Genomic DNA, 20,778 nt, shown 5'->3' on the forward strand with positions numbered 1-20,778 from the left:
CGTCTATACACACGCAATGTATGCAGGCGAATATTTCCAGCGATTTTCTCTTTCAGGCGTATGCTATTGAGTGAATTAAGCAAACAGTTGTGCCTATAAGCTTGAAAATTAATCTGCACTGTTAAATTTGCTCAGGCTAGCTGGTATGAAACTTGTCAAGTCCCCCTTTAGTTCGAATTGTTCCCACGATCCTAGCAGTATTTTATTATCTCCTGAAATCATTTTACATTTCGTTTAATCTCAGGATCGTATATAAACAGGTCCTATACTATACACGGTTATGAACTCAGGATAACTTCACGGCGACAGATTCCATACCTTCGTAGCACCCGAAAAATTCTGTTCTCATTGCGCAAGCGCTATGCCAGGTCTTAGGATGGAGGCGAACATATCGGGTAAAGACTGCTGGGAACATATAATGTTTGACCGTCGTGTTTCTGTCGGTGTTCGCTTGAAATACCTTGAAAAGAAGAATTGCAACCACAAGAAAAGTCAGCAGCTGAAAATTTTCATTGGTTACTTATGCTTAAAATCTTGTGAAAACAAGTTTGTCGAATCCTATCTTCCTTATTAGCTCTACACTTCAGTAGCTCGAAAATTCTACTATCAAAGAGATATTACCTTAGGAACGTCATTCTCTTCATAATATTCATAATTGCTCGAATCCATACTGAACGACAGTTTGAAACTCGTTACCCATTCGTCCGCATCGTTACGGCCCTGTGTCGCAACGGCTGTAAGTGTTACGTTGCCGATAAAGTCAACTCTCAACCAAGGGTGCATATCTGTGCCTAGAGCAATCCATGCACCAGCTGTTCCATTGAAATTCTGCCTGGCGTTCATTGCACGCGAAGTTTCATCTTTTTCAGAGGAAGAAGTCAGTTGAGCATCACGTATTACATAGTTCTCGAGGCCAAGAGCTTGTGGGTATAAACACGAGGTTGTAACTACATAACATAAAAATATATGCAGGATGATATACGATTAATACACAGGATAATGATTAATATGCAGGATAATACGATTAATATACATAATTTATGTAGCATACATGATTAATGTGCAGGATAATACGATTAATACACATAATTTATGTAGCATACATGATTAATATGCAGGATAATACGATTAATACACATAATTTATATAGCATACATGATTAATATGCAGGATGATACGATTAATACACATAATTTATGTAGCATACATGATTAATACGCAGGATGATACGAGGGTATATTGGAATTTGGAACTTCTTAAAAGCACGAAAATCTCGAGAGAGATCCCAACTTACCCTGCGTCTCCGGATAAAGACACCGTAGTTTTAAAAAATACATTAAGTCATTAAATCCTTAAACTCACCAATGGGACTGCCATAGACCTCAATTCTTAAACACGGGTTATATTGAAACTGCAAGGGATAGATCCGAATGAATCGGGCGACGATAATTTTTGCGAAGGTTTGTTTGACAACCGTGTTTCCATTAGTATTTCCAGGAATATACGATTGGAAAATCTAAGAGTAAAAAATAATGGACTAAAAAATTAGTAGAGTTTATAACATTTATTGATTAGATCTCATTGAAGATTTTTTATTCTTTCATTACATTTGGAAATGTTACACGCTTAATGTATGCTCCCGAGGGAAATAGTGAGTTTTGTTTTCCCAAGAGCCTGAATGTTTACCGAGACGAAGTCGAGGGAAACATCGAGACTCGAGGTAAAACAAAACTCACTATTTCCCGATACATGCAGTGTACATTAAGTGCTATGTTATATAGGAACAAAAACATACATATTACACATCAATTTCATTAAAAAAACCACTTTACTTTGTTTCCTGGCGGGAAATATTGCATTTATTCGAGTTCATGTGACTATACGAATGAACCAATCACAGCTTGCTGCGAGTGCTTGCATGTAATCAAAATCAACATCAAATCATTTTCATTAGATGAAAACCCTCGCAGCTAGCGAGCTAGCGAGTTCGCAATTTCGATGAGTGAAACTGAAGGGGCTTTATTCTCGATCTGAACGAATTCTTGTGATATCATGAGGAACTGTGACATAATGCACGGTCAAGACAAGCTAGGTAGAGTAAGGAGTGGGGCCTAGGGGCCCCAAAGACTGGTGTTCCAAATGATTTAATCTACGTCAAGTTACGTCAGGATAGGATAGGGTATTAAAAAAACACGATGGTATAAGTAAAACATAATTATACTGACGCATTCCAGCCGAGGGCCAACTGACAATGCATGATAAACGCTATGCTTCGCTAGCTATGATACTGTTGAAATCGAAAACAACTCTAGGAGTTGACAACCCTGCCGGTTTGTTAGTGTCAGTTTATCTCATCGCCACTTACTTTAACAAGCGCAGACTCAGTATAGCTTGCAAAGTTTTTTCCGTCGTTACCAGTTGACATTTTAAACGTTTTAATAAGGCTAGGGTTATCACGATGACCTTGAGTGGCTACACCTGTGATTTTGGTTTGATGTAAAAGATCAACTTGCAACCAGGGATTTGTATCTCCGGATGCTTGCCTCCAAGAACCACTGTTGAGGCGACTGGCTATTGCATGCCTCGCTACTGTTAAATAACTTGAAGCCGTTAGCTGTCCGTCGCCTATTGATCCGTCTTCCATGCCTAATGGCTGCGGGTTTACGCAATCTAAAAGTCATTGAGCAAAGATTGTTGAGCAATAACTACAGTGAAACACGCAAACTGATTGGTTAATAGCCGTGCTGCATGGATGAGAAAATCCTGCACGAGCAATTCCATAGACTTTTTTCACAATGACGTCAAATCCGGGCGAAATAACCTTTAGCAGTCTTTTCCCCATGGGGAGGGGTAACATATATGCAACATACCTTCATAAACATCCACCCGCTCCCCGTAAATCGAACAAAACTTTCGGCATCCTTCCCGCAACTCAGAATTCTATTTCAAACCCCGGCCTTTCCCGATAATTATGTCACGAAAACGTTTCAGGCCTCACTCTCAAGTCTTAACAGGCTAGGGGATTGACCAGGGATTTAGGAGTTTGAGGTTAAATGACGTGAAAAGAGCCCTGCTTTTTTAACCAATGCCGCAAAAGGTCTCCGTGTTCTCTGCGGTAAATTCCGTTTACAGTTGCCGTAAACGCCAAGCTAATGGTCTCTAGTATTATCAAGGTGATTCATATCTTACCATATTTGCCATAGAATTCCACCTCCATGGCGAATTTGCCGATCCACGTTAACGGTTGAATTCGAACGTAGCGAGCAAAAATGAGGGGGTAAAAATAATGCGATACTGCAGCATAATCGGCGAGGACGTGATCGAAGAAAACCTTGAGATAAGACGAATAAAGGAACCTTAGTTTGACAAAAACAATAATAAATACATCCAGCTGATGTGCACGGCTAAAAAAATCACCGGTTTAGAAGTCCTTAGCAAAAGTGAATTATTATTTTCTTCACTTTATATAACTTAAACCTCAAGTTCGGTGAATATTTCTGAATAAAGATCTCGAATTCGAAACCAAGGTTTTTATTCAGCGATATTCAGCTCGCATTCAGTGAGAAATTTAGAAATATTACGTCTTGTTTAATCGCCTACCTTGGTTGTCGAGCCATCCTGGGTGTAATTGATGAGCTCACTGGAATAGCCGTAGGCGACCGTGAACGAGGTCACCCGATCAGCCACCGGAGTTGCCCCAGTAATATTCCCTGACACCATTCCAGATATTGTGACATTGGTTAGGAAGTCGACTTGAAGCCATGGATTGGGGTCGTTTTCATCGGCTATCCAACCCCCTGAACCGACTTTGGCAGACCCTGCACTCCCAATGCCTGATTGCTCAGATGACGCAATCAACTGACCGTCCACAATCTGAGAGCTTATCTCATTGTAAACAACAGGCTCTTTCAGGAACTGCGAATCTGAGTAGAAAATGATAATTTGAGCATCTCATGAGTTTCCAGGCATTTCTCAAGTAAAACAGGGTGTCCCAAACAAAGTAATGAGTATCCTCCATTGAAATCCCAGCTTTTGTTGCTAAATTGTGTAATTCTGCTTTTTGGAATTTATCTGGGTATTTAAACGTGTGTTGTGATGCCTTTGGGAATGTGATCGGGTGAAGTGCGAAATAATTTTGACTTTCCGTCGGCCGAATGATCATAACACGGCTAAAAGCCAGTGATTTGATAACTTTTTGTTGCTGTTAACTTTAATAGCTATATATAATACATGTTCAAGTTGAACTAAATCTGATTTCAAAAGAGGGCCTTTTCTTGAGGACACTATGATGTATATTCATCACTATAAACTAAAGTTAAGCATTACAAGAAAAGAAATTCCCAGACTTCAGCTAACAGCATCGATCCTAACCGGACACGAGAGCTATTAGTTGAGCTAAAAACCTCTTGGTCGTATTGAGTCTAGCCTTAACTGTTGTATGCCTATGATGTTGGCTCGAGGCCGTAATCTGGCTATCTTTAATCTCCTGATTTACCATTCCCAGTGGGTGCGAATGATAACACCAAACTTAAAGGAAGATTGAAAGTTTGAAGAAATACTCCAAGCATATCTACATATGTTGAATAAATATGTTGGTTAACTTGGTTTAAGTAATTCGCCATATATAAAAAGGCAACAGCCGGCGAATTTAAAAGCTCGTCCTCGGCTAGTTTTTCCCGCGCTTTTCTTAAATCTCGCAACCGATCCCAGCGTGTTTGGATCAGGCCATCCGGGCACGGAAACCACCAAGTAATTGTCTAATACTTACCTACATAGCACCCAATAAACTCCACACGCAACGCAGGCAGACTATTAGACGGATACCATACAAGTGGGTACAAGCGAATGATTCTAAGGATGAGAGAATTTGCCAAGCGAGAATAGGCGACATCCACATTATTATGATTTGCAAGAAACTCCTGAAGAAAAAAATTTTGACACAAAATGAAATAATGAAGTGGAATAAATATATACCACTGCACGGGGACACTGCATGTGCATAGGGAGGCGTGAAACGTTTAGCTAACGGACTCTATCTATATAGGTCATGAACTAAAAGCCTGTGGTACAATCTATACGACTTAATTTAGCTACTCAAAGTGTGGAAAAGGTTTTATTCGACAATAAAGATGCGATGTTTGCCACAATATATGATTCATAGCAACAGTTTATGGTCCAGCTGCAGAAACACTCCTTGCCTCCTGTATTCCCTGTGGGAGGAATCCTTGGGTCCAGAGAGAGAGAGGAAGGCATTGAGCAATATTTGGACGAAATTTGAAATATTCTACTTTCTACGTGTTTTCTACGTGTTTTTAATACAACAGCAAACAAGAAAAGGTTTCCATACAACCCTACGATGCGATCTCGATCTCATATCTTAGCCAAGCAGGGCTCAGAAACTATTTGTTGAAACTGAAGAAATCCACTTGCAGTATTTAGTGAATGAATTAATTTTACAGAAGGAAATATTATGAAACTAGTTGCTCTAGTATGATGGTATCAATTTAAAACAAAATGAAAGTACTTCTCAAGCGATATTAAGTTCACGGTTTCAACCAAGAAATGGACTTTTATTTGATGACGCAAAATATTGCATATTTTCTTTCGAATGTTGACAGAACATTAAGTACATTAGTTCAACTTCACTGTTCTAATTTCAAAAGAAAATGATGAAAATATTTCGCTAGTAAACTTGTGGCTACCCCATTTCGCAGATAAGTTGTAGTTAAGCCCACCGCACACGACACACGAGAGCTATTAGCTGAGCTAAAGACCTCGCGAGGCTGTTAGCTCAGCAAGTTTCTCTTGTGTGCGGATAGTTTTCATGAGGAATTCAACTCGCCTCGAGAGGCAAATTTCTCTCGTGTGCGGATGGTTTAATTTCGGGCTGAGCTAACTGCCTCGCGAAGTCGTTAGCTCAGCTGATAGCTATCGTGCGCGGCGGGCTCGACTGAGCTCCTCAATTTGCGATAGGTTAACTTTCGCGACTAGGCCGCATTAGGCGAGGACTTATTTCGTATACGAACCTTCTTCGCGCCGTATTCTTTGTAAATAGAAAATGCGATTCCGTCAAAGGAATACGATGCGCTGAATCTACGCACATAATAGATGCTGTTTCCCCTTCCTTGCGTTAGTATTTTGACAATCTTGGCAAATTTAAGAAAGTCTGCTTGAAGCCATGGCTCGGCATCATTTGAAGCAGGCGACCAACCAGCATAATGGTGGGTTGAATTAAGCCTAGCCCTGCTTGCTGGATGGGATGGTGAATTGCTTGAGGAGGAGATCTGATCATCTTTGATCGTATGATTTGCCATGCCCAGAGCTCGCGGATCGTCACAAAAGGCTGAATGATTAAAGTGGAAGTTAAAGGCTATATGTTACACGGTACAATTATTCTTGTAACTTGCAATGCAATTCTACTTTTAAGAGATGTAAATTAGTGAAGAGTCTTCAAAATGTAAGTGTCAGAGACGCCATGGATTGTAATAAAGACAAACTGAGTTCGGTAGTCATCTCTCAAAAGAAGAATTACATTGCAAGTTGGAAGAAAAATTGCACCATATACAGAAGGCCTTAGGTCCGTTCTGCGCTATGGTTCTGCTCATAGCAATAGCCCGATTTGTAAAACTTGAGACGGAATATTTCCATGGATCGAAATATTTCGCCATCTTGAAGTAATAAGTTGATTAGAAGGTCGTCATGAGCTTGTAATGACCAGTATACATACCATCGTATTTTCCATAAACCTCCACCCGCAAATAACATTGTCCTTCACAAGACTTTGGCTGGATTCGAATCAAGTTGGCAACAATATTTGGAAAGAGGTGATTTACTGAAATATTTCTACCAAATGCATTTGCTTGGAATATCTAAAATTAAAACGCAATAAGAGCGTAAAAATTTGAAGCCGATGGCAAAGTGGTGAAGGTACGTAAAGGCCACGTTTCCACTTTTATGTGCGATTTCCCTCTTTTGATGCTCTGGGGCCGGTTGTTCGAAAGGCGTTTAGCCTCAACGGTGGATAAGCTAAAGTTTAAAAAGACTTAATTTCAGGCTTCTTGTGAATGATTGAACCTGTATCTCATTAAATATGTACCTCCATTGACTATTAAACTATTTACATCGAAATATTTCAGCTTAGTTGTTCAATAAATAGATGATTTTGTTTTCCATTTTGAACTTATCCGCCGTTTAAGCTAAACGCCTAGCAAACAATCGGCCCCAGATGTATTTATTACCTTACCTTAATTTCACCGTTGAGTTTGTAGTCCTGCCAAACATTGTTTCCATTGGAAAAAGCCAGTGTATAGTTTTCCACCCAGCCGTCAGGAGAACTCTGAGTAATGATGCCTGCAATAGTCGCTCTCGTTGTGAATTCGATTTGAAACCAGGCCGTATTATCTCCTTCAGCTGGTCTCCATCCAGGCGAATTACTTAGGCTGTATCTGCCTTTCGAGGCTCGGAAGTCATAGGCCATCGTGGATGACGCGGTCAGCTGAGAGTCAAGAATCAAAGACGACTCCATTCCAAGAGAAACCCTCTCAAACCAATCGGTGACTAAGGTAGATGAAATTACAAAGTTCTGATGCAGTGAAGCCCTCGTAGACAACACGATCCTCGGCGAGGCTGACACACACTGCATGGACGCCATGCGCAAACGTAACCGACGAGTGTCCTTACGATTCTTTCAGTTTTCATTAAACAAAGACTAATCTTCTGATATTCTTGTATAAGAAATGTCACGGTCGTAGCAATGGGGGGGGGGGTATTGGGGTGGCTAATCCCTGTCTGTCTTGCCTTAGCCTATATCCCAGTCCATACACGGAAAAGTACCGGTGGGAAAGTATATAACGTTCCGTGTATGGAACAGGCTAGTTTCCATGCCCTCGCTCTAATACTAATTTCACTTCCTCGACTTACCAACATAAAATCCGAAGAACTCAACCCTTAACGCATAAGCATTACTCTTCTGCGTTGGATGAAGCCGAATAATGCGAGTGAAGATTGGGTTTCTAAGTCTTTGTCGCACGGCACTTTCCTTGTCATAGTTTGCCTCAAAATCCTGCAATAATATTTATTTAATAAAACATTTTTAGCCAGAGAGATAAATGGAATAGAGGGGAAAACATACACTGAAGAACATATTTTGCAAATCGAGAATTAGGTTTTTAATAAACAAGACAACAATATTACGCCGTGAAGTCACTGATATTCTATTTGTAAAGCCATTCAGACTTGAATAGAGTCGATTCAATATTGCAAGGAAGTACTGTAATTGGGCCACAGAATACCTATCAGAAGTAGAACTCCTGTACTTTTTTCGTAAGTGTGATTCGTCATGATTCGTCACTTAGCAAGTGCATTTTTTTGAGGTAGTCACCCCCCTGCCAATACTAAATATGGCTTGATTTTAGACATTGGCAGGGGGGTGACTACCTCAAAAAAATGCACTTGCTAGTGACGAATCATGACGAATCACACTTACGAAAAAATAGTATAGAGTTATTCTTCTGATAGGTATTCTGTGATTGGGCAATCGTTTGCTAGCACACCGATGCACCCCCCTAGGAAAATTTGCACCCGTGATCCGCCACTGAATTTCCCCCTAATATACACACGTTACCTTCGGTTTTCCGTATTCTTTATAGGTTTATAAAATCGAATCCTTTATATACTGAATGAGAGTTGGAATTTTTTCGTAAATTCATTATCTTCGCCATGACCTTTCGTGATGAGACCATTAACAAACGCGAATTTAATGAAGTCAACTCGCAACCAGGGACGAGATTCGGATAAAGCAGGCATCCAGGCACCTTGATAATAAAAGAGGGATTGATCATTGACCTAACAGATTTTAAAATCAATCTTCCTACGGAATCATGGGTGGGATTAGCACAGCGTTGGCAAAAAACTGCGGGTACGCGGGGACCACCCGTGAGGAAGGTTTACTTTGAATGAGGATGGTGCATGTAAACAAATATTAAAAAAAGGTACTGTGTATTATTAAAGGTAATATTAAAAAAAAGGTATTGTGTTGGTTACCAATGCGACCAGCACCAGGTAACGAATATTCTTATACTAGATAATACCTAGGAAGGCAGAACGAGTCATGTGACTGATGTAAGTGACGTGACGTCATTTCCTGAAGGAAGGTTGAACCCTATGTTGCAACTCAGCAGTGAACAAATTGATCTCTTGTTCTCACCTTCGACAACGTTCCGAATATATTGGTGATTTAATCGAGAGCACGCAGGGAGTGCTTTTTGTTGTGCAGTGGACGCTGATATTTGGTTGTCTCGGATATAACCACTTTGCATCCCAAGCTCCCTGGTTATTCCTTTCCCTAAAAAAACAATGTTATAATATAACGTTTATCAGTACGCGCGTGCTGATTGATTGAGAAGTCTGTTTACCATGAGCGAGACAAACAGACAGACAGACAGACAGACAGACAGACAGACAGACAGACAGACAGACAGACAGACAGACAGACAGACAGACAGACAGACAGACAGACAGACAGACAGACAGACAGACAGACAGACAGACAGACAGACAGACAGACAGACAGTACAGACAGACAGACAGACAGACAGACAGACAGACAGACAGACAGACAGACAGACAGACAGACAGACAGACAGACAGACAGACAGGCAGGCAGGCAGACAGGCAGACAGACAGACAGACAGACACAACCCCAGATGTACATAGCTTCCAATTGAGAATTTGCTTTTAGAACAACTTATATGCTTTTAAAAACAGAAAATTCGCTCGGGGGCGTCACGTATACCTTCATATCGTCCGTAAAACTCCAGTCTCATGGCACAAGATCCATTCCACGATTTTGGGTGAATGCGAGCGTAGCGGGCAGTGCAATGCGGAAATATATACTGTTTTACTGTATCGCCACTTTCATGGTTGGCTGAAAACATCTAAGATTTAGAAAGAATAATAACATCTTATATCGTAGATGAGAATGATCCTAGAAGACAATACAATCCTAGGTGATAATACATGGACTAGCAACTCAAAGGTCAAGAGTTTTATTCCGACCATAGTTAACTGCTAATTAATTTTTTCAGCTCGCTCGTTTGGCAACTTAGAGTAGCATCATCACAATATCAACATCGTTGTTCGCTTTCTCGGCTGCTAGGCTGGAGCTACTAGCTGTAAAACGCTTGTATATTATAATATATAGTATATAATATATAATTATCCTAGGCTGTTGCGGCTGTTTCAGGCAAAATTCATGATAAATAAACATGAACTAACTAAGGCGAAGTTCACTCTCTTCCATCTTACCTTCAAACGTCCATTCTGAGTGTAGTTGTTTAAGTTCAGGGGATCTTGTCCATACGTGAGTATGTATTTGGTGACTCGTGAATTGCTGTTGTATAAACCTTGTGTTTCTATCGCCGTTAACGTGACATCAACTATAAAGTCAACTTGCAGCCATGGAGCAGTGTCATGATCACCTGCAATCCAACCACCTTCGTATTGATCCTTTTTGATTGAGTTAAGTCTGCTCCTACGACCATCACAGTAAATACTGAGATCAGATGAAGTCGTTATTTGAGTAGCGTATATAAATGAATTACTCATTCCAAGATCGTATTCATTAAACCAGTCGATGTCTAGAAAAATATACAAGACAGAAAACATGAAATATACGAAAAACTTGCTCGGATAATTATAATTTACAGGTCCTATGTCTCGCATCATGTCAAAAAAGGTAATCCAACTTCTGTACGCAATTAACCTTATACATAATGACGTATCTAGCTGTGGCTTCTGCAGGGAATTCTAGTTTTAGTAGTCACGGTGAAAAATTCAAACTTCAAAATTTCCCGCCGTGACTACTAAGACCAGAATTCCCTGCAGGTGTCAGTGGCTTGTTACGTCATTATACATCAGGTCTATTGTGCGCAACGTACTTGATCCACGGACGTTAATTTTAGATGTCACGAAAGAGTCAGACTTTCGTCTTTGATTGATATCTTTTTCAATCAAAATCGCATGGACGAAAAATTAGCGCTGTCCTATATTCGATACGCAACATCAGTGACGTAACTGGGGGAGGTGTCAGGGTGTGACAGGGTGGGGCAGTACGCTTTAAGGAGCTCTGACGAAAATAACGCAACCATACTGAAATATTACTAGCGCATTGGGGAATAGAACGATACAACCGACAGATAGATACGCAGCTAGCTGTTGCTGGATTGCTTAAAAAGTTTTCGAATATTTATATAATAAATTTTAACAGGGTTTTCCATTTTCCAATATCGTATTTTAGTATAGGGAATGCTGATAATTAAAAATACAAATGTTATTTAATTTCTCAGTTCAAGTGTTCTCGGACGAATAATCTCAGCAATGTAACAGAGATTACTCTGCGACAAAATATATAATTGAAGTTGGCAATTATGAAGTCTAAAACTGCAGAGGGGGGTATCAAGAGAACGAATGACGGGGGGGGGGGGGGGGGGGAGCGGACACAACGGTTGTTTTATGCCACTGAGCGCAATAGTAATTGGCATTAATAAGAAGTTGCTGTTCGATTGTCTTTCTTTGGCACATAGGCTACCTTGTATTTTAAAATGGATTTAGTGATACCTACCACTGTCAGTTCCCCAGAACTCCAGTTTTAATGACCTTTCTGATTCGAAGGCCAATGGATGAACCCGAATGAAACGAGAAAAAATAGTTCTTGACAAACGTTGCTTAGTTAATCCATTATCATCGACATTCGCAATGAAGACCTATAGGATTGATAGAAAAATTTGCTTAGCATGTACTCATGGAAATTTACTACAAGTCATGCATGTATAAGGATTCGTTAGGGTTCAGGGGGGTTTGTATTCGGGACTAGCATTGTGGGCACGTCCGTGAGACAGGCGGCCATAATTCATTGTCAACAACAGCTATATCCTTCCTTTAGTTCACATAAATTTTAATCAGATTGCTCTGGCTGGCTTTATTTGGCATGCAACTCCAAATTAATTTAAGGCATGCACTCATGGAAAAGTGCAGTGGCAGGTTGTTGGAAAGACATTTAGTTCAGTAAACGGTGAGTAAAAGGCAAGAAAAACACTCTCATGCATCTTGTGAGTGACTGAACCTGCATCTTATTAAATATGTACTTTAATTCAACATAACAAACCATTGACGAGCTTTTGAACCGCTAGCTACAGAGACACTGAGACAGGGTCTCAAACACGCTGACAATTGACTTTGGTATGTAGTGAAAACATTACCTTACGACGGCCATCTTCTTCATAGAACTGATAGTGTAAATCATCATTACTGAACGAGACGGTGAACGTTTCTACGTAGGAACCATCGTATCCCTTACTATCTATACTGCAAACTTTTGTGGGTGCAAGAAAATCAAATTTAATCCATGGATCATTGTCATCATTATTTGCAATCCAGGCGCTTGACATATCCATTCTTACAAAAGGATTATCATTAGCGGCCTTGTTGATGGACGAACCAGTTATTTGGCCGAGAACAAATTTGTCAGAAGACAAAAGTGCCTCTGTCTCCGCACAACCTGCATTAAAAGAACGGGTTTGAGAGTGAATATATATGAATGAAACAAATCACAGGTTGAGATTGCAAACTGGTTGAGATTTCGATTCAACTTCATTTTTTTTATTTAAGATAAAGTCGAAAATTTACCTTAGGCTTATCTTAACCTATGTTTGAATCATATATTTCGACTCTCAAGATGTCTCGTTTTTTCGGATTTCTTTGACAAAATGGTTTTGTTTATTGACACCGATTATGATAAACTTAAGTTATTGAACTATTTATAATCAAGAAACAAATGGGTAATATTGTCCATAACAGACATTTTGACAAGCAAAATTGTTATCATCAGGTATATAATTACCTTGATAGTGACCGTAAAATTCAAATTTCATAGCGCTGGAATGGGAGTAATCACTCGGATGCATTCGAAGGTAACGAGATCTGATAGAAGGTTGTAAATAGATTTTGACGTCCCCATTCGTTGAATCAACTCCATAAATCATCTGTCAATGGGAAATAAGGAGCAATATGACTTTTTTCATAATGAGCAGAAATTCTAATCTCACACGAAGTATGATTGGCTCGATAGATTTATGGAGCCCGTATACTTATTCAGGCAGTCTTTACTTACTCTGGAAAGGCCATTCTCTCTGCATTTCACCAAGCTACTTTCGTTGTTGCCATAGGAGACGTTGAACGATGTCGCTTCAGCGAAAGATGGGATCACCATTTGTATCCTTATCGCCGTGACCGTTGTTTCCCCAATGAAGTCAACTTGCAGCCAAGGATCCAGGTCGTCTTCGGCCGGCATCCAACCACCGACTGAGGGGTTTGTGCTGTTTAGTCGTGCGTTTGCGGCTGCAAAACTTGAACTCTTCGAGGACGATGCACTTAACTGTGCGTCCAAGATAAGGCGACTTTCCATACCAATCGGAAAGGAATTTTCCCAGTCGTTATCTTAATTAAACGGGACAAAAAATGAACTATTTATGCATCTCGTTTATTAAATTTTTGTATCTTGCTTTGCTTTCGAGATATTTAAATCGAAATTACTGAGTTAGTCGCATCTTGGATTGCTATAAAGATAGATTGTTATTAGTTATATTACGTAACAATAAAAGGTATAACGCCAACTTTTTATCGAGACTATTTTGTGACACTGTGGCCCAAAAACATGCTTTTACCATCGTGCCTTAAATTTTTATATGAAAATATTTAAAGCACTTTAGAATTGTTATATATATAGCCGCCATTGTTCTGCGGTTGTAACGCCATCAAAAACACAGTGACACCGAATAAGATTAAATACTTATCCAAGAATACTTTGTCCAAATAAAGATATTTCAAAAAACTAGATAAGATTTAAAGAACTGATAGAGGGGTTTTATCCATAATTTTAACTGTTTTTCTATATGAAATAAGATACATTTTCCATTGTCCTTTAAGTAAAACGTAGTCAAAGCATTATTAAACCTACCAATACGACATCCTTCGTATTCCAATCTTGCTGCAGCACTATAGCTCCATGTCAATCCTTTCAGTCGCACAAAACGTGCGAAAATCGCTGGTTTTATTGTGTTCCTGACAATATCGTTATTAGTGACACTCCCTGGAAACTCCTAGTAAATGGGTGAGGCAAATACAGTACGTATAGGCGAAAATATGGGGGTAAAAACTATGTATAGCAACGTAACTTAAATATCTAAGTCCTATATCTAAGATTATAAGGATAACCGTGAACATAGCACCTTATATTAGCAACCAAAAGTAATGCTCCTATATATAGTATAGATAACTCACAAATAGTTATGCTCTTTAAGAGGGCGAAATGGGTATATCTGATTAGATGCGACGAATAGACCTTTCCCTTTTAGCTTTCAAGCGCGCAATGCGTGACGGTAGTTGATTATCAAGGTCAATTTAAGGTTGCTATTTTGCCATGTTCAGGGGCGATTTAGTTTAACAAAGAAGCAAAAAGAATCGGCAAGGTTTTCTAACAAACAAAATCGCTTCTAAGTAGAGCGATATCACAACTCGAAGTTGCTTGATAACCAACTACCATCACGCATTGCGCGCTTGAAAGCTAAATGGGGTCTAATGATGAGCTGCCTCCTCAGTTTACCACTGAATTAAGCCTGTTCAAATTCTACAATAGGTCAGTTTCATGGCGGTTAGTTCGGACACAGACAAACAGAATCATACAATTCTTCTTAGCAGTAGCAAAAGATGTGTGATGAAGGCTATAACTGGTGAAACAACCTCGAGTTTGAATATAAAAAGCTACTATAGTACCATAGCTAGTACCTTAGGTTTACCGTCGTCATCCAGAACTTCCAAAAAGTTCGACCCATCGTTGCCGAACAGTAAAACGTACTTGCTTATCCAAGCGGGGTGGCTACTTCGACCTTAGATAAGGAAAAATGGATTGAAAAGATTCTTGGAATAGGTCCTGCCACATGTTAATTTCACTGAACATCTTCATCTGACACATTGAAGTTTTTGCAGGCATAAGTTTCCGTAGGATTTGTATACGTACGAATGGGAAATCATAGCCGTACCTTGGGTTAACACAGCAGTAACCTTTGTGCTTCTCAGAAAATCGACTTGAATCCAAGGCTCATGATCATTATCACCTGCTCTCCAACCTTTGCAACTTGCAGGAGGACTAAGTCTGGCATTTCGTGGTGATAAGACAGAATTTTCATAAGTGGATGCTTCAAACTGGCTGTCAAGGATCGTCGAACGATTTGCAACGTTAAGTCGTGCAGGGTTTGAACAAGCTAAAAAGAGCAGAAAGTTGTCAAAACTGGTACATGCATGACCTTCGTTTGGTCTTAAGGCCGTTTTCCACTTCAACCGTATCGTAGCGAAACGTAGCGTATTTCATTGTTTTAAAGTCATTAGTTCTGGTCGAATGCGTCGGAAACATATAGAACAAGACGCCGTTCTGGCGTTAACTCCGGCGCACGTGCCAGTCTTCAATATAGAGCTTCTGAACATAAACAATACAGTTCGCGTATTGTTTCGCATACATATTCGCATTTAGATGCCTTGCGAACCTAAATGTTCGATCGCGAAATTCAGAAGCACATCGCAGTATAGAAGTTCAATTGTTCAAAAATGTAAATAAACCGCATGATACATTCGCTTCGTCTTACACTTTGCCTTTGGAATTCGCGCTTATATATAGTTGTATTAAATCTTCGATCCTGTGCAAACTACGCGACGTGTCAACGCGCCCATACACGACCACATCATCTTGTTAAACGGCGAAATAGCAGCGATATTATTAAAATAGGACCGAGTCTACATGTATTAAATATATTCTTACCCCAATTCAATCTAAACTTAATCGAACAGCATAAAAAGAACGGTTTATTTGTTCCTCTTGGAGGAATTGCCATATCATGCGAGCGAAATCGAATCGCGCATTGGAAAATTAGCCAAAGCTGTGCACCACAACTCTTGGGAGATAAGACTGGGACGTAGATAAATACGATCACATACACTATTCAAATACTAGTATATTTCGCGCCATTACAGACTTGCGACGACGAAAAATAATAAAAAAAAAAATAAAAAAAAAAAAAACAAAAACAAAACAAAACCGGGGCGAATTTTCAACTCCGTCGCTGACGCCGGAGTAAATAGGCTACGTTACGCTACGATACGGTTAAAGTGGAAAACAGGGCTTAAATCATTTTCACGTAACGTATGGCGTATGTATATCGCTGTTTCTTGAGTACTCGAGTGCAACTAATGCATTTCAAAGTTCAAACAATGAGACGCTGCGTTTCGCTACGACATGGCTGAAGTGGAAAACGGCTTTATTAACATCTTCAAAATTTTATTAGCAGCAAGATGGCTATGCAGCTTTCCAGCTGGGTCTGGTTTTAATTTACAAACATATTCTTCAATCAATTTTTCTTAATCTTTGACATTCTATTAGCAGCAAGATGCCTATGCAGATTGCAGAAGATGAATGACTCTATCCGGCTGCATGGGTCTGGCGCGAGCCAATTGTGTAGGAATTCAGCGTAGGTAACCCAAAATCACGAGTGTCCAAGTTAATATTACGGTCTGTGACGTACTGAACAAGGCATGCAGAATAAGTGTATGAAGTCAAAGAAGGTATATAAGGTTAGCCAATAATCTATAATAATTTTATATGTCGCTTCATTTAAAACTATCCACGAAGAGCAATAATATAAATATACCAGACAAACATCACAGACGGCAATATTGAAACTGGACGACGCCCGTTTAGGGCTACTTGGAGTCATCCCTGCACTGGTGGTAAACTTACATTCGTAACAACCGTACAGCTCCATCCTTAAAGCACCGCGTCCAGCCATTCCGATTCTAATCGGACAGAATCGGAAAAAACGAGCGACAATTGGCGGATTGAATGTATGCATTGGAGGAGCGCTTGGAGAATTTTTTCCAGATAATATCTGAAAATAAATGAGAAGACAAGAGTGTCGTTTACAAGACCCATTATTTCAGGTGATCTCACCCTCATATTTCAGCTAATCAGCGCTCGGAAGGGTTGTCAAAAAAGAAATCCATTCTCCGGTATTTTTGATTATATCTTTTGTTATTCTTCATGAAACTATAGTCCAAATTTTGTCATTACGTTCAGTTATAAGAACTATAGCTCTGGCATAAATTTGAAACCGAAATAAGGTAATAAAGTATATTTCAAGAGATATTCAGCCGTTTCAACGGAGAATGGATTTTCTTGACAACTATAGTCCCAGTCAATATATATACAATATATTAGAGATTAATTCGTTGCTTTAATTCCGTGATTGAGTTTAGGTTTAAAACGTCACATGCACGGCAAGGGATTCTAATGATCAGGTCTTTCTATAATTTTAAAATGTTCGCAGGATATGGTGTGGTTACAGATTTCGGATTCATTGTCAATAAATTGTTATACATTACAAGTGAACAGAATGAAACATTAATAAGAATTGAATTGGATCCAATAAAATTGGATCGTGAAAGCGTCATTGGTTTCTGTGGCGTGGATTGGTCAGAGCAAAATTTAGAGCAAATAAGTGGTGGAGATTCAGTCTATATTTCTCTGAGAGAAGAACATTCAAAATGAGTATACACACCTTTTTCTTTCCATTTTCCAGGTAATCTTCAAAGTGCTTTCCATCATAGCTGTACATGACTGTGAAATTCTTAAACGTTATATGATGTACCGTTGGCGATCCTTGTATAGCGATTACCTTAATTAAGAATACCCCAAAACATTAGAGTCAAAAGCCATATTTACGTTAAATGACGGGATTAAACGTGTTTTGGCCTAAAAAGTTGACCGGGCTTAGAGAGTCTAGGTCAAACTATGCCGGCTAATTTGCGAAAGGTGGAGGCAGAGCTCCATTCAACCCACTGAATAGGACAGTTAGCTCCATCGTCTTTCGTCGAAAACTTACTCAATGTCAAAGAGCAATGGTGTTCCTTATACGAAGGTAAATTCAAAAAGTCATGATCGAGGGCACGGTAATTGATGGATAGATCCATAATAGCTCCGCTTCATTAAGCAGAAAGTCATAAATGTGCACAAATTTCCATACACGAGGCGGAGATCAAACAGGAACAATAGCGTACAAAAGAAATCAGTCAGAGATAAGACGGATACATGAATATATGCCACCCGTCACCCAAAGAAGCTTCTAGCTACGGTCCTGTTTTGACCATATAGTGTCATAATGCGAGTTTGCCAGTTTGAGCGAACTCTTGGATGAACTGATAATAACAAAATCATGATGTAAGTCTGGCTCAGAACTTCAAATACCTTCACAGTAGCATTCGTTTTAAAATCTACTTGATACCATGGATTTTCAATATCTCTAGCGGCTGGTCTCCATACACCTTCGGTTTTGTTATATCTCGCTTTGTTGACCTCGTACTTAGGCTCCTCGCTGGAAGCTGACAACTGAGAATCCTGTATTGCACCACTTTCCATGCCCAGTGGCTGAGAACAAACTGAAATAGGCACGAAAAAGTAGATTAAGATTCAAAATGGGAGAGCTTTCAATGAACCGCTTGCATAATAGACCAACATTTTGATTTAGGCGACAATTTCGACACAAACAAACTTAGTGACATCGAAATATTGTAAAATACCGAAGCTAGGAAATTTTGTACACTTTTGTATTATAACCAGAAGAGTGTAACCAAATTAATTACACACTCTGTAATACAAAAATATACAAAAATTGCCTATACTTCGCTATATCTTTTGTACTACTCAACATTTTGCAGCCAAACTTGGCAATTATACTAATTTCAGTATGCTCTTTATAGCTGTGGTGATTTTGCTCCCTCTTGTTACCTATACTTCACAAGTTGGTCTATTATGCAAGTGGTCCAATTTTTCCTTTCAGTTCAGTTTAATAGTGGTTTAATTCATGTCAGTCCTGTCAACAGAGGTCAGTTTTTCACTTCTCTAGAGTTCGGCTAGGCTTGTTTAGTTAATTCTTTTCCCAATTTTTAAACACTCTCGCAAAGAAAAGAAAGCTTGGTAGATACATACAATGATAGCAGCCCAAATATTCAACTCGGAACCTTATTTTCGAAAACGCCCAGTTTCTTGGATGTAGTCGTACTCTCCTCGCAATGATCGGTGGGTAGAAGTAATTGGTGACGACAGACGAGTCATCGTTATTGCCTGAAAACGTCTAAAAGAAGTTGTAAACCGTCAATAATTATGAAACTTTCTTTCAGTAAATTGAGTAAATAATCAAAGTAAGTTCCCTAAAGTTCCCTAAATCAAGTCTAAAGCCTGTATTCCATTAGGCGCGCGCAGCGGAATTTTTCATTGTCGCCACGCTTTTATGCAGAACTGATTTCAGAAAAAGAAAGAAAAATTCAACTCCGCGCGCAAAATTCCGCGTAGTGGAGAACAGGCTTAAGGGAGTCCAATCCTACGATATCACCTTTACAAACAATGGACGATTTGCGCTTTAAACTAATTTTTGATCGAAGTAATTGACACCGCGGAAATTGGTAGACTTAGCCGTAATTCTCAATACTTTTACTTTAAATTCGGCAAGCTAAAAGATTTATAAATACTCAACAAAATATCTCTTGCACAAAAGATTTGAAGCTTGCACACGGCAAAAACAAATCATCTGAAAATGTCTGAAAATGTCTCAAAATGGCCATTTTACGGTGGCAGATGCATACGAAGAGCCTTCAAAAGTTTCCAAAACCGATATTGGAAGAAAAATTGAACTTGTTTTCAACTTATTTGATAGTATTTTCTTTGACAGCAGTTTCTGAATACTAGGATTCAAATGTGAGCAACTGATGAGATATTTGACTTCCAACACCAATTTCTGCGGTGTCGAAGTAATTAGGAGAAAATAAATCACCACAGCTAGAAAGAGCGTACTTGAATCAGTGCAAATGCGAAGTTTGGCTGCGAAATTTGGTAAAATACGGAAAATATAGCCATGCGAAGTTGGCATATTTTGTATATTTTGTATTACGCGCGGAATTGTGTAACTAATTTAGTTACAAACTTCCAGCCGTAATACAAAAGTATACAAAATTCGACAACTTCGCATGGATATATTTTCCGTAATTTACAACAATTCGCAGCCAAACTTGGCAGTTTTACTAAATTTAGTCAGCTTTTTCAGAAAGCTTCCTTTTTATCGCTGAGATAAGAAGTTAGTCTAAAGCGCAAGTCGTCTATTACAATCCCTACATTACGATCGGCGAGCCTTCTATTGTCGCAATAGTTAAGGTGAATAGTAACATAACGTGAATTATTTATTATCCAAATTAGAAGCAATTAAATGTGAATTGGAACTTGGAAGTGATTAGTGTTCATATATGACCCAAAAAATCGTAATACTCCATCGCCCAGATTAATCTTAACAACAGCTCATTAGAGGAATTGAATTTATCAACACTTGAATTTCGGGGTCGATATCCTTCAAGCAAGGTTTCTCATTTCAAGAATTTCGTAAAATAGATTTTCTAAATTAAGGATAAGAGTTAAAATGGAAGTCAAGTGCGCATCATTTCTTCACATCATAACAATGTGAGACCCTAGATAAAAATTTTACCCATAATTCGCATGTTTCAAATTTTTCTTATCAAAAACACTAGTTCATATTCATTTAAATCGCATAGCGAACCTATATGTTGTTAGGCAATACAACGTATTTCAGAAAGTATAGGAGTTCACAATGTAAACAACCTCACGAACCCAGG

General features: G+C 39.1%; 2 protein-coding genes across 2 annotated transcripts; both read right to left on the reverse strand.

Moving 5' to 3' along the window:
- Window positions 1-286: 286 nt before the first annotated feature.
- On the reverse strand, window positions 287-3,245 carry LOC114541124 (lactadherin-like). Its single transcript, XM_028561112.1, has 5 exons — window positions 3,190-3,245; window positions 2,366-2,670; window positions 1,363-1,516; window positions 622-947; window positions 287-460 (listed from the first exon to the last, which is right to left on the reverse strand). The coding sequence occupies exons 1-5, from the start codon at window positions 3,215-3,217 to the stop codon at window positions 287-289; spliced, it is 987 nt and encodes a 328-aa protein (XP_028416913.1). The 5' UTR covers window positions 3,218-3,245.
- Window positions 3,246-10,601: 7,356 nt separating this feature from the next.
- On the reverse strand, window positions 10,602-16,923 carry LOC114541125 (EGF-like repeat and discoidin I-like domain-containing protein 3). The gene is made up of 8 exons (XM_028561113.1): window positions 16,844-16,923; window positions 15,096-15,317; window positions 14,842-14,942; window positions 14,015-14,156; window positions 13,169-13,494; window positions 12,899-13,040; window positions 12,258-12,556; window positions 10,602-10,637 (listed from the first exon to the last, which is right to left on the reverse strand). The coding sequence occupies exons 1-8, from the start codon at window positions 16,890-16,892 to the stop codon at window positions 10,602-10,604; spliced, it is 1,317 nt and encodes a 438-aa protein (XP_028416914.1). The 5' UTR covers window positions 16,893-16,923.
- Window positions 16,924-20,778: the final 3,855 nt, after the last annotated feature.

This window comes from Dendronephthya gigantea, unplaced genomic scaffold (assembly GCF_004324835.1).
Source record: "Dendronephthya gigantea isolate DGI-Jeju-01 unplaced genomic scaffold, DenGig_1.0 000267F, whole genome shotgun sequence".
In the NCBI taxonomy this organism is placed as follows: Eukaryota; Metazoa; Cnidaria; class Anthozoa; order Malacalcyonacea; family Nephtheidae; genus Dendronephthya; species Dendronephthya gigantea.

Bases quoted from the DNA above. Each gene is read 5' to 3' on its own strand.
- LOC114541124 (XM_028561112.1), bottom strand. From the start codon at position 3,217: ATGGAGGTGGAATTCTATGGCAAATATG. The intron at 2,671-3,189 runs GTAAGATATGAA...AATGACTTTTAG, and splicing joins GGAATTCTATGGCAAATATG to ATTGCGTAAACCCGCAGCCA. The intron at 461-621 runs GTAATATCTCTT...CTTCTTTTCAAG, and splicing joins AAGAGAATGACGTTCCTAAG to GTATTTCAAGCGAACACCGA.
- LOC114541125 (XM_028561113.1), bottom strand. From the start codon at position 16,892: ATGGCTGGACGCGGTGCTTTAAGGATGGAGCTGTACGGTTGTTACGAA. The intron at 15,318-16,843 runs GTAAGTTTACCA...TGCTCTTTTTAG, and splicing joins GCTGTACGGTTGTTACGAAT to CTTGTTCAAACCCTGCACGA. The intron at 10,638-12,257 runs GTAATGTTTTCA...ATATTTTTCTAG, and splicing joins AAGAAGATGGCCGTCGTAAG to ACATCGACTGGTTTAATGAA.